The sequence below is a fragment of the Saccoglossus kowalevskii genome, chromosome 1 (genome assembly GCF_978046115.1).
Source record: "Saccoglossus kowalevskii chromosome 1, keSacKowa6.1, whole genome shotgun sequence".
In the NCBI taxonomy this organism is placed as follows: Eukaryota; Metazoa; Hemichordata; class Enteropneusta; family Harrimaniidae; genus Saccoglossus; species Saccoglossus kowalevskii.
Window position 1 is genome coordinate 40484248 of NC_140641.1, and position 15428 is coordinate 40499675.

General features: G+C 38.4%; 1 protein-coding gene across 1 annotated transcript; it reads left to right on the plus strand.

The window, feature by feature from the left end:
• The first annotated feature begins 4295 nt into the window (after nt 1-4295).
• LOC144346453 (uncharacterized) lies at nt 4296-13877 on the plus strand. The gene is made up of 2 exons (XM_078007214.2): nt 4296-4377; nt 11296-13877. Exon 2 carries the CDS (start codon nt 11368-11370, stop codon nt 12925-12927), a length of 1560 nt encoding a protein of 519 aa, XP_077863340.2. The 5' UTR covers nt 4296-4377; nt 11296-11367; the 3' UTR covers nt 12928-13877.
• The last annotated feature ends 1551 nt before the right edge of the window (nt 13878-15428 follow it).

The window sequence follows — 15428 nt, forward strand, 5'->3', positions numbered from 1 at the left end:
CGTGTTGTTACGTCTATTGCCCACACGTGTTGTTACGTCTATTGCCCATACGTGTTGTTACGTCTATTGCCCACACGTGTTGTTATGTCTATTGCCCACACGTGTTGTTATGTTTATTGCCCATACGTGTTGTTACGTCTATTGCCCACACGTGTTGTTACGTCTATTGCCCACACGTGTTGTTACGTCTATTGCCCACACGTGTTGTTACGTCTATTGCCCACACGTGTTGTTACGTCTATTGCCCACACGTGTTGTTACGTCTATTGCCCACACGTGTTGTTACGTCTATTGCCCACACGTGTTGTTACGTCTATTGCCCACACGTGTTGTTACGTCTATTGCCCACACGTGTTGTTACGTCTATTGCCCACACGTGTTGTTACGTCTATTGCCCACACGTGTTGTTACGTCTATTGCCCACACGTGTTGTTACGTCTATTGCCCACACGTGTTGTTACGTCTATTGCCCACACGTGTTGTTACGTCTATTGCCCACACGTGTTGTTACGTCTATTGCCCACACGTGTTGTTACGTCTATTGCCCACACGTGTTGTTATGTCTATTGCCCACACGTGTTGTTACGTCTATTGCCCATACGTGTTGTTATGTCTATTGCCCACACGTGTTGTTACGTCTATTGCCCACACGTGTTGTTACGTCTATTGCCCACACGTGTTGTTACGTCTATTGCCCACACGTGTTGTTACGTCTATTGCCCACACGTGTTGTTACGTCTATTGCCCATACGTGTTGTTACGTCTATTGCCCACATGTGTTGTTATGTCTATTGCCCACACGTGTTGTTATGTTTATTGCCCATACGTGTTGTTACGTCTATTGCCCACACGTGTTGTTATGTTTATTGCCCATACGTGTTGTTATGTCTATTGCCCACACGTGTTGTTACGTCTATTGCCCACACGTGTTGTTACGTCTATTGCCCACACGTGTTGTTACGTCTATTGCCCACACGTGTTGTTACGTCTATTGCCCACACGTGTTGTTACGTCTATTGCCCATACGTGTTGTTACGTCTATTGCCCACACGTGTTGTTACGTCTATTGCCCACACGTGTTGTTATGTTTATTGCCCATACGTGTTGTTACGTCTATTGCCCACACGTGTTGTTATGTTTATTGCCCATACGTGTTGTTACGTCTATTGCTCACACGTGTTGTTATGTATATTGCCCACACGTGTTGTTATGTTTATTGCCCATACGTGTTGTTATGTCTATTGCCCACACGTGTTGTTACGTCTATTGCCCACACGTGTTGTTATGTCTATTGCCCACACGTGTTGTTACGTCTATTGCCCACACGTGTTGTTACGTCTATTGCCCACACGTGTTGTTACGTCTATTGCCCACACGTGTTGTTATGTCTATTGCCCACACGTGTTGTTACGTCTATTGCCCACACGTGTTGTTACGTCTATTGCCCACACGTGTTGTTATGTCTATTGCCCAGTGGTGTTATTACTTATATCGCCCAGTGGTATCACTTCTATTGTCCAGTGGTGTCGTTACGTCCATTGTCTAGTGGTGTCGTTACGTCCATTGTCTAGTGGTGTCGTTACGTACTTTGTCCAGTGGTGTCGTTACGTCCATTGGCCAGTGGTGTCGTTACGTCCATTGGCCAGTGGTGTCGTTACGTCTTTTGCCAAGCGGTGTCGTTACGTCATTACCCAGTGGCGTTGTTATGTCTATTCTCCACGGGTGTTGGTTACATCTATTGCCCATTGTTGTTACGTCTATTGACTACTGGTGTTATTACATCTTTTGTCCACTGGTGTCCAGTGGTGTCGTTACGCTCATTGCCAAGTGATGTCTTTGTGTGTATTGCCCGGTGGCGTGAATACGTCTATTGTCCAGTGGTGTAGTTACGTCTATTGTCCAGTGGTGTAGTTACGTCTATTGTCCTGTGGTGTAGTTACGTCTATTGTCCAGTGGTGTAGTTACGTCTATTGTCCAGTGGTGTAGTTACGTCTATTGTCCAGTGGTGTTGTCACGTTAATTATCCATTGATGTTGTTACGTCCGTTGCCACTGGTGTCGTTACCTCTATTTCCCACTGGTGTCATTACATCTTTTGACGAGTTGCGTCATAACGTCTATTGCCAACTGGTGTTGTCACGTTCATTTTATTTCATTTTATCATTTATTTTACCTGTATTTCGTTTAAATTATTAAGTAAAAATTTCAGTTATGCTGGAATTTCACATATAGTAATTTACAGAATGCCATTGTATGACCGTGTCCATACACCATGGACTATAAAACAATCATCGAACTATTCATCGACGCGTACGCATGTGATGTATTGAGACATATTAGCAAAAGTTATATTTTTTATTTCCATCTTACAGAAATGTAATACTCCCACAAATCTCGCAACCTTCTCACTGCCAGTATGGATTTAACAGTCAAAGCCACTTGCTATCAGGGCAATACCGTTACTGTCAAGTTTAATATTTCTTTTAAGGCGTCAAAATCCACCACTCGTACTATACTTGAAAGTGAAAAGAACATACTCAACCGTAGATCTTTAAAATGTCTTTTTAATTCTTTCTGTAGGAATTCATGTTTGTCAAAGGAATGAAGAGCGGTATATGGTAACTTGATGCTACGAATGTGATGATATTAATTGACGCAGTTTAGTAACAATTATTCAAACAATTCCTACATTTCGAAATTGAACAATTTTGCTTTTAAATTATTTTATTAAAAAGCTAAATAATCGCAAAGATTAATAACGAAAATAATAAATATTTCTTTGATTTACAATTTTTATATTGTTAAATGTAATTCCACTAACATCTAAAAATAGCAAGGTTGCTGCAGAGTGGGTGGCACACGTTAACATGCGTCGAACATCGGCTGTATATGGACTTAAAAAATAAATAAACTTCACATACATCGATTTGTATTTACCTTTGTTATAATATTAAGTGTTCAGTATTGGACATAATCAAAACATTGAGATCACTTTTGTTGCAATCAGTCGCATCAACACCATAACTTGTCTGGACATTGCAAAAAACAACAATACTGCGACGGAGCATACGTGGGCCGATATTTGTATATGAGAAAGTGTAGCGCCATCCTAACCGATCACCAAACTCTTGATGGCGCATTTACTAGTTTCCCGTGATGTTCGTAATAATTATAAAATTATGTAATACTAACGGAATCCAAGTCAAGTTAGATCAAACGTTAACAAATATGATCATAAGCTGGGAATATACATGCTAATTTCACAATACAAAGTTTATACCTTATTGTTTGCTACATTGTTTGTGTCTACCTTTAATCGGTTAACATTCTGATTACACATTACGAATCACAGCGGCTGTGTTAGATGAATGGTACGTGACAAAGCCCATCATGATAAATACCATTCAATATCAATATTTCATGAGACAGCTTGTCATCAACACCGCACACATGAGCAAATATTGCTTTGTTGAGCGCAGTATGGCAACTAAAATGAACGAATCTCCACACATATTTTTTACGACACTGTACAACATAACCGCAATCAATGATTTACTAACTTTTATTTCACTCCCTAAAATAGATTAAATGAACCAACGAATTGCAGATCGACGAGCTGGTTAATGTATGATCTTCTTAATGGGCTAAGTAGATGTACATAGGGTCGACCTTTCAGTACAAGAGAAGTCAGCCAGTTCGGAAGTCGGCCCGTCGCGAACAGTTTTATATACTTACATCGATATTCATTTGAAATACATGTATTGTCATTACATGGATATTCATTTACAATTTGCATAAATCCATGTTTTTTTTTCTATTTTCAATTTAAATTTACACACACTCGTGTATAATGAATTATGGAACAACCACTACAACACCCAATTCTAAGTTGATGTGACTGTGACGCTTAATTTTTAGTTGTGGCAACAGAGAACCAATTGAAGCATGGGGAAATTAATTTTGTGCTATTTCGAATTTCCTGCAAAACGTAGAAGCCTGTTTCTATGTGACATACGGCTTTCCATATGAAGTTATTTAACGATTTACGACGAGGTTGCAGGAATCTTTTTAAAACTTATCAAATTCGCGGTATAACTACGTCATACTACTGATCTTATATGGTAACGGCCACTTTTGGGGGCGAGGTCTGGTGAAATTCCGAAGTGCGACCCAAAAGCGGACGTTAATTTCCGTTCGCATACGGGATGGGTACGATAAGTACATGTAAACAATACGCGCTTGTGCACAGCTTGTGCTATTCCATAATATACCGATAAAGTGTCAATAATCCAGCATAGAATTGATGCGACGTTGAAGGAATTCAAAGGTGTGGTGCTCCGTGGGACACTAACTTCATATCTGGAAAGACTCAGTAGAGGTACATATTTCACATATACTTTTGCATTCTATCTTTATTCATGGATTTCTTACACCACACAATATTACTAATATATGGTCCACATTGAATACAATGCAGTAAATACGTTTACCTTCCAGACTGCAAGAAAACAGCCTCTCCAGCATCCCCCAGAAGCTTAGTAAAACAGCATACAACAACATGTACAGTTAATATTCGTACATTTACCATAATCAACAAACATACTCTCTTCAGTAAGATAGTTTAATTTCATCACCAATTCTACCACTTGCTTTTATTAAAGTTTTTTTTTTTTCAAAGTGATTTCCAGATCGACGCGTTGTATAGATGCATAGTGACTATTATATGATACATACATGAATCAGGTGCGATTTCTACAGGTCATCTCCCATTGTCCTTCTATACAAAAGGAGTTGAGTAACACATGTACGCTGTGACAACACAGAGCCCGCGACAAGGCTGCAGGAAAAAACACATCTAAAACTCGCAAAATTATGAGCATTACCTCGTTAAAGCATGACCACTTGAACGCTACCAAAGCAATACACATGTTTTAGTGAATAGAAACAAAAAGCTAATATTAGTTTCAACAATGCATAATTTGTTTATCAAGGATCTCAATGGCAAGCCAACCCAGATTACTTGTCTTTCCGACTGGAAAAGTTACTTCAGTATACCACAGTCCGTTAACACTGTGAGTATACACGTGAACACAGTTGCCATTAACAGTGTACAAGCGACGAGGCCGCGCAGTCGAAATAGATCCGCTGTCAAGAAGTAAAAAATACCATTTTGACCTAAATAAAAAATAGTTGCTAAAAATAGTGAATTGAATATATCATCAAAACTCGTATGCATCTGACGAACGACCGCTCAACGAACCTGTATACTAAGCAATTTAGCTGGAAATTTTAAAGAAAAAGTCGAAAATAGCATTTGTATTCAAAATGACAACAATATTTGCTTAGAATAGAGGTATTACGATATCGTCATGAAATGAACAAAACTGACGGGGGTCCACCAATGGTACCTACTTTTTGATTTTTTAGTCAAGCAGCGATAGATACAGGCCCATATATCATATATAACTATTTACGATCTCAACGCAAACTGTTCAATAAGAAACGTGAAGGCCACATGTGGAAATGGGAAAGCATGTTCTATAATACTATCATGCTGGGTTAATACAATCTTATTACTACAATGCTGTTTTGTAGAATTTTGGACCGGGCACGATAGGTTAATATCCACTGGTTGGCGGTTATTTGGGAGGACAGTGTGTTATATAATGAAAACAAAGCCATGGTCTTGCTTTAGTATTCAAAAATGGAACAGGGTGTTCTACTTACTTCAATATGAAGGAATTCTGTCCCGTTGTAGTGCACTCATTCTATAGGTTTTGATATTACATAAATAATAATACAAAATGAAAGGTGCCCAGACACTCGTTGCAATTCCCCATCAATCGCTGCTTGGGGGTTGACCATTTGCAATCATGGAGGGTGGCACGAAGATTTGACTAAAAATGCTCAAGCTGGACGGAGAGAGAGAAAAATGATACATGCAAGTAAAAGATATTGGCACAAGAAAATAAAAATAGACACACAAGACAACGCAAAATAAATAAATTGGGCACACTCTTTCTGCCACCCCATGATTTCGAATGTTTGCCCCTTTAGCTTATTACCAAACGCTTCAGCGTGGTATTAAGAGTTTGTTTTCAGGGGTGGGTGATACCAAGGTGGGAAATGGATGCACATATGGGGTTAATTCCTTGAATTGCATTATAGAGGGTTCAGGCTGAAATACAATATATAGTGTTTTCATGTTTCGTCTGATATTTCTGTGGTATTCTGCTGCTGTAAGTAATGCACGATTTGTTCCGAAATTCAGTATATTGTGTGTATTCCAGGGTTATTCGTTTTTTGCTGAAAACACCCCTATTTTTTAGTGGCAGAGTTTGAATAGTCTCACTCCCACTGGGAAATCTGCATTGTTGCTTGAATGTGAGTTAATTAAACACATTTTCCAGACCGGCGAAAGAGTATGCAACAGCCAATTTTAACAGCCTGTCACGTGATTTTAGTCTGAATGTCAACATGAAGAGGCTAGTCCATTTTACGCAGGAGTAATTGGGAGTAGAATATGTGAGGAATAGTATCAACAGAGATGTGTATAGTGAAAAGTAATATCTATCCTTCATTTACATTTCTGAGCATTTCTGTTTTAGTATATTGGTTTGAAAATGTTGAACTTGCATGATTTGCAATGTGTTTTTTTAATGGGACTCCCCTATTGATCGAATCCCGGGTTTGAACGAGAACGGCACACCACGTGATTCGTTTGAATACAATGCTGATGGCAAACATGCCGTGTTACTGCGGTACTCCACTGACGGGATGACTTACTGCATGCTACAACTTCGCTTGTGATGTTGCTTGTTAGCCATGGATTACATGAATCTTGATTACCAGTCTAATGTTGCTCATTTGACGTTGGTAATCTTTATTTGGATCTGAGTAACTTCCTGGTACTTCGTACTATGATAAAAATCAGTCAACATACATCAAGTTCTCTCAATCGTAGTATTCCATGTGATGTACACCTAATATGCCAAAAATGTTGCTGAACGATTTGAACTGAATAAAAATAGCAGACGAAAATTTGTTTACAAAATAAAAATACTTCGGTTGCCAATGAAAACCGGTAAAAAACAAGCAATATGTTTTCGGCTGTTATCATGGAAGGGACATGAACGTGAAGCTAACGTCTGTTTATAACTAAAACCGGGCACCTTATACGAGGTTTGCAAAATAACATGGCAGTCATTAGAAGTCACTTTATTTTATTGTTAGGACGTATTCAGCCGTTAAATGTATAATTTCCAATCGTTTTGCGATAGTATTTTCTAGATTGGAAGCAGCATTTACATTTTATTCAAAGTTCAAAGCTGCGTTGGGATTCCGTTGACAGTGGTAACAATGTCGGCGCCGGTGATCTCTTACCAGTGCGCAACGTAGCCAAAATAAAAGGCATGATCATTTGGGCACAGCTATTACAAGACTTTGGCTGTTGCCATGGTAGCGGTGGGTCAGGATTGTTTTTCCAATTAGTGATGGTACGACCTGCCTGTCAAGTATGAACCGTGACAAAATCAGCCAAGCCAAAAAAAAAATCACAGAAGAGTTAAAAAGCCATTCCTGCTGAACAGTTACTCTAACTTCGGGGTCAACTTTCTCATTAATGAAAAAAGATATCAAAAATTCAAATAGTAACTTTTTGCCCACACTCCAGCCGAGTACAATGAGCTATGTCTGAGGTGTTGTATCACAGGGAGTTGGACAAACTTGTGTATTTTAATAAATTATTGAATAATAAAATGTTATATAACTTTTCTTTTACCCCCCTCCCCTTCCTGGTATCTATTTCAAGTATTTTTGTCAGGTTCAAATCGTTCACCAGCATTTTTGGCATGTTAGATGTACATCACATAGAATACTAGGATTGGGAGAACTTAATGTTTGTTGACCACCTGGAATCTGAGTTTTATAAATCTTGAAGGGCTCTCGGAAGATCCACCCGCTGCCTGGACCCGCAGTAAAATCTCCGATTAATATGGAGCCGCAACCATCAACATCGATATACCATGAGGTTTCTGCTGGCGACGTTGCGGCGTTACTCAGTTCCAAATAAAGATTACCAACGCCAAATTAGCAAAATTTAACCGGTAACCAAGACTCAGTCTATCCACGACAAGCAAGCAACATCACAAACGAGGTTGTAGTGTGCAGCTCACGAGTCAGCGACGACCGATTTCAACGAAAGTCATTCCGTCAGTGGAGTACCGCAGTTGCACGGCATGTTTGCCAATGCACAGATCTGTGGAGGAACTTTTAACTTCAACATCAACCGTGTATCGTAGTCGCCCAGTTTAAGTTCTGGTTCTGTCGTGGTCCCAACTAAAGGGCGACAGTCGTCGTGTCGCGTCCTGTTCGATATGGGACTCACAGCGACGTATACAACGCGTGTAAAATACATTGTTTATTTACATGAAATTCGAACACGCGCTGTGCTACGACCACCGCGCTTAAACATCCACGAGTTATTTATTCGGACAATGACTTAAATTAGACGTCTGATTATTTTATTTTCACACGTACAGCGACACGCGTTCTACACTGACAAGCGTTGCTAGGTCGCAGCACTGTCTTGGAGCATATTAATGGGCAATTGGGTTTCCCGATCTAAATTTCTATCCCGGTTTGTTGCACGTTCTTTTTTTAATATGAAATAATCAAATATGGGACATGTGTATAATAACAGAACCCCACACCCTCCCCGTGGCTTCGCTCGTGAAAGTACGGCAGCAGGATACACCGCATCACTCGTGAAAATAACTTCCATACGCAATGAAAGCCACGGGGAGGGTGTCTGTCATAATACTTCATTATCACTGAAAACATTTTTCCCCTGAAATAAATTCCAGTGAATATGCCATTTCCCTCATACTATATTGAGACACAGCGCAGTGAAAATTAGATTCACATGTAATGCTTGAAAACATGTCAGCAAAAATAAATTAAGTGAAATTCTACGTGACTTCATAATAGTTGGAAATGAACACATTACACCCGACCCTACCACTCCATATACAATGTAAACTACACCCCAAAACATCCTTTCACCCACAGTTACTACCGTGTTTCACCAGTGTATTCTATTTGACGTCAGGAGAAATTGAAATAAACAAATTAATTATAATTTCAGCCTCTAGTTTACCACTGATTAAATAAACTACCTAGTCTTTATGTCAACTTGCAGTTATTCGTTGCCTACATCAGTGACTTCAAAATATATGTTTCAATCCCAGGAATTTCACTCGCTGTTAATTGCATGGGAGTGGCAGTCTTTAATGAATTTCTATTGTCATGTCAATTTCTTGCGATTACTCGAACATTAAGCTGTAACCACATACCGCCTAGGTGCTGTAATTAAATCCTGGTGTAAGCACCATATGAACTATGAACAATGCATGTGAAGCAGGCTGTGGGGTATATTCAATCCTATAGATTTCTCATTGTTTGGTAACTATTTGCTGCAAATGCAACAAAAATCAATATAAAAAATATTACCCACACAGTATTCTACAGGTTACTTGTTCAGTAAAGTGGCTATTCTACAACTAGGCTTATCAGAAGAAATGTACGTGGGTTGAGTCCCTGGTCTTGCAACTAGAAACTAATGTTTCTTTTGAAAAGTGAGGAATAAGCTACACTCTTTAGCATGTTCAAAATGAAAGAAAAATTCCGGCCTGAAACAGTCCGAATAACCAGTATAAACAATGACAATTTGCACTAAGGAAACTATCCGATTTTTAATTAAGCCCAGTTTTCAATATGTTGTTCAACAGATAAAGAAGGTATGGTTACAATAGCAAAGAGCCAAAGAGTGGTATAACTAACAGTAGTCAATGGTCTGTTTGGGATTGAGGTTCTAGGATCATTGGGTCAAGAATGTTTATTAGAACCGAGACCCAAATAGGTCATTAACTAGCATTCTACCACTCTTTGTACCCTCGATATTGTTCTAACCATGCCTTCGTTTTCTGGTAACTGACACTTTCTCCAGTATCGGCCAGTTTCTTCATCGTCTTGTTAAGAAACCAAGTTATCCAACTGTGATAATCTATGTGGTATCCAAATTGAAGGACTTCCATCAATTTGTAAAACATTGTATGTGCTTTGGGTTGTCTTGTGCATCAACGGCAGCACCAATTCGCCATGCCCAGAAATTAGGTACACTCTCTACTTGACCATCTTGACATTCCCCCAAATAATCACTGGACTATGGTAGTGGATGCCAAGTCAAATTACACGTGTCAGAAGAACATGAGTCAGAGTGCGATTTACTTCTTACTTTTTAATGGATATATTTTTTTCTAGTGATCAACTAAGTCGTTGAGTAGTCACTCCACTGACAGAACTAAGCATGTGATGCGAGAATGACAAGTAGTCCATGATTAAACATTTACGAATCAGATGCACCATGTATATCCATGTCCAGTTTACTGAAATATCATAGGTAATTTGTTCATCGCAGTAACCATGATGGGGTTGCTAGGAAATTCAACAAATACTGGCAGAATCAAATATAAATATCAATAAAACTCGCCAAATTCGTGGCAGAACATAATAAAAATACTCGTATTCGAAGATTTGTTAGAAATAAATCATATATTTGGGTTTAAACTCATTGACACTACACACCTGGAAGTTTTACTGAACTAGTAACAGTACGTTTTCTTAGTTTCAAACAGTACCCGTTTACTAGTTTCTTTCTAGGACTAACTGACTACACGAGTTGGGAGTACAATCGAAAACAGTTTAGAAAGAACACCCGTGTGCTGAAAATATAACTGGTTTTAATTTAATAATTATGAATATTCAATGAAATAATGAGTACATAAAATGACTGGATATGTTGGTCATATATCTTGTCAGAAAACAAAATTAAAGTACTAGTTGATGTCACATGGCCATATATAATCAACTGATACATTAACAACAGATTCCTTCACTGGTTGCATGACACTATCTATAGCAGTGCTAAGCACATATCGGTTATGCATATTAAGGACACATGAATATTTATACAAAGTAGGTAATTAATATAATAATATTACCCCGAAGTAACGAGATCTGTGGATTATCCAAAAGCACCTATGTACATAGTTTCATTAAAATTTGATGAGTGGTAGTAAAGTAGAGCACCTATACATTGGTTAATTTATAGAAATAAGGTCAATAGTATCAGCATGTATATGGCTAATCGTATTTCAATATTTCGTCATTATTATTAGACGTCTAGTTTATTACCATATTAGTGTTAACTAATGATGCACTTTATTTTCTGTTTTAGTTTGCGACATAAGAGAAATATCAGAGTAAAAATCTATTGGTGATAATTTTGTCATCTACCACACAGAGAGTAATGATGACAACCAAGAAGGCGCTCTTGCCATTTATACTTGGAGCACTTTCAATGGTTTGTATTTACACTATAATCTTGCATTCGAGTTCCTTCACTAAGCCAATGATAGTCACAGGAAAAGATATCATTCAGAATAAATCACCAGACAAAATGGCATTGCATTATGGAATGTCAACCATTTATCCCGAAATAATCTCGGATACGCCAAACATGGATACAGATGTGAATGACAGACTGATAGATGTACAGAATAGGATTAAAAGCGTGTCAAGTCTTCTCGAGAAAGATAAGGAAACACTTGGTATAGACGAGGAAATGGTACGTCTAGCATTGAAGCATATTACCTCAACTGAAAAATTGACGAAAAAGTTCGAAGAGGTCTTGGTCACTAACAGGACATTTAGCATCAGTGTAGTCGGAGGATCTATCTCTGTTGGAGCAGGAGTTGGTGGTAAACAAGGAATATTTGCAACCACTCTTGGCAAATATTTACAGAAGATGTTAGGGAGCGAAGTGACAGTGGAGAATGGTGCAATCGGCGCAACTAACAGTTATTACTATTCATATTGCTTCCAGACACACTGCAATGTGCTGACGAAGGATTTACTTTTGTGGGAATTTGCACACAATGATTTTGGTTACAAAAATGCATATCTTGGTCAGGAAAGGCTGACAAGAATGATCCTTGCTGATCTGCCAAATGAGCCTCAGCTGATCTATGCAAACTTCCTTCATGGCCGACAGATTCATCGCTATTCTTGTGAAAATAGTGAGAAAATCGGTAGCGTCCCACTGAGTGAGTACTATGATGTTCCTTCTATCAGCATGCCTGATGCAGTCTGTGAAATAGTAGAAGCTCACAAAGCCGATGATCTGTTGAGTGGACACGATTATCACCCAGGTCCAAAAGCACACGATATGATGGCAATTTTCTTGGCTGAACTTGTGAAGCAAGTTCTCTATGACACTACAGTTGGACTTAAGAAACAACTAGAAAAACCTAAATATTCACTTGATGGTCTTATAGAGGAAGAAAACCAAGCATTCACAAGTTTGCCACAGAAAGCGCTTAAACCAGTTCTCTTTAATACCACAGCTATAACACGACCACAATGTTGGTCTAAGATGCTATCAGAGTTCAGGCCCGAGGAGGGAGTTCTTGTCCCCTTAAACAAAAAATCTTGGAATACATTCACACTGAAAAAGAGTGGCGAAGGACGTACTGATGTGAAAAAACTGTGGCGTACAGTGAAAGAGAAAAGTTTTATTGAATTTGAGGTTGACATTGAACCTTATCAAAACCTCAACAGCATTATAGCTGTAACCACTATCACAAGTGAACGTAAAAAATGTGGTTCTGCTGACATTTATTTAGATGATGATTACCAAACCACAATTGATTGCCTTGCTAATCGTTTGGTATCAGCAGTGCATGAGGTAGCATTCAATGTTCCTCCAGGTAAACACATAGTCCGAATCGAAAGCCAGGATAATGAGGGTTTTAACATTGCTTCTATCAGTTCTGCATATGAGATACCAGATGAGCTGCTAGACAATTGACGGATCGTTGTATTCATTCAATTTTATTTATCATTTTTTAAACTTGGTCTAAAGCTTGATAATTCACAGTTTAATGAAATTTAAGAATGAACGTAAATGCTGTGACGAAACTTAAATATTAGTAGAAAGGTCTTACCTTTGTAACAACTAGAATTGTGATCTCATATGTTATGAAGATCAATGACTATACATTTGATGTTATATTACTATGGCAACACCAAATTTCTTTCTGTATAATTGCAAAAAATCTTTTATTTGTTAATGTTCTCAATAAGTTTAAATCCCGAGAAGCATTCCATTCAAATGCAAACACAAATACATTAAAATGTGTTGATCTGTAGCCTTGGTGTGTGTTGTAGACCTAAAAGATATGCCAAAGCCACTGACGCGTTGCATTCACTAATCGGTGTTTCTTCTGGCGTTTAAGAGAACATATAATCAGAAAGCTCAGTCACGCAGTCTCAAACTTGTCTGACGTATACCTCGGGTTTCATATAGAATATGTTGTGGGTATGCCCTAACCATATGTTTCCTGCTAGTGTGTAACCTTACTAATTATGCAGAAATATAAATGTACGCCTAGTTAGTTAGTTAGCGAGTTAGTGTGTTCTCCTTTCTACGACACACCATCACAATACAGTTGGATCATTAGATTTTTCCAAAGAGAATGGTTAATTTGTTTTCCCTTCTATGACACACCATTGAAGTATCATCAATGCCACGATACAAGGAACGTGACCGAACAACGTACGACTAAAATAGGATATCGATGATGTAAACTTCACCACCGTTTTTGCTTTGCCATAATTTCTTAACCTGAAAGCCATATATGGCCAAACTTTTTATTGTATGTATCGACATATTCGGCGAATTTTTCTCCTTCACATAGATAGACAATAGATTGAAGTTGCTAATTTCTGTATATTAATATTATTGGGATTTACTAGTGACATTTTTATGTGCACAAGTTTTATGTAATTCTATGTATGAGTATATATTTGCGTGGAAGGTTTAAAATATATATATATATATATATATATATATATATATATATATATATATATATATATATATATATATATATATATATATATATATATATATATATATATATATAGCTTGGTAGACTGTATGTACGTTTGTCATCACCGCTCATTGCGTCCCCCCTGCACGTGTGACCGATCCCGGGTTTGTGACATTTAGTATGTTTTTCTTCCCATGATACACCATCATGACAATTAAAATGTTTCTAGGAGAATGTGTTCCTTTTTATGCCTGCTGATTCTTTTGTGGCGGAATTTAGTTTTTTTCATGCGGTAGTTGAACTGGTTGATTGCGGTGTAGAATTATCTGTTAACACTTGGCTGTTGGTTTCCGTTTCTATTTATAAATATCTATTTATCATTTCAGTCTGTATTTGCATACATTTTGGGATATATATATGATAAATATCATTGACATTGATGAGAGCGTAACATGTAACACTATACACAACCAATGACGACACTATAACACTGTGCACACATTTGGTAGGAAACCTTGCAGAACCATACACACAAATGGAGATGGCAACCGTGAAACATCATGCATACCAATGGGGGTGACAACACAGCCACAACTATGGCCTGGACAACACTGTAACTCCGTACACAACGATGGGGTGGGCATAACTGTAACACCATGAACACTAGTGGGAATGACAACCTTGTACCACTAAGATAGACAACCCACAGCACAATACACACCAATGGAGTGGGAAATCCTGTAGCATCTTACACAACGGTGTTGTAGGCAACCATGTAAGACTATACCCACAAACGGAGTAGGAAGCCCTGCGGCACCAAACACACAAATGGGGTAGGTGACCCTGTAACATTATACACAACAATGGGGTAGGTAACCCTGCAGCACCATAGACATAAATGTGGTAGACAAAGCTGTAACACCATAAACACCAATGGGTTAAGAAACCATATATCATTATACACAACTATGGGATAGAAAACCCTGCACACCATACACACCAATGAGGTAGGGTACCCTGTAACACTATAGACAGCAATGGAGTAGGTAACTATGCAACATTACATATACACACCAATGCGGCAGGTAACTATGCAACTCCGGACACACCAATTAATGGAGTAGGCTACAATGTAACACCATACACATCAATCTGGTAGGTAACTATGTAACTCCAGTCACACTAACTAGTGGAGTAGACAATTATGTCACACCATACACACCAATGGGGCAGGCAACTTGGTAACTACGGTCACACCAATTAGTGGAATAGGCAAATATGTAATACTAAACACACCAATGGGGAAGGCAATTATGCAACTCCAGTCACACCAATCAGTGGATTAGGTAACTATGTAACACCATACACACCTATGGGGAAGGCAATTATGCAACTCCAGTCACACCAATTAGTGGAGTAGGTAACTATGTAACACCATAGACATCAATCAGTGGAGTAGGCAACTATGTAACACCAT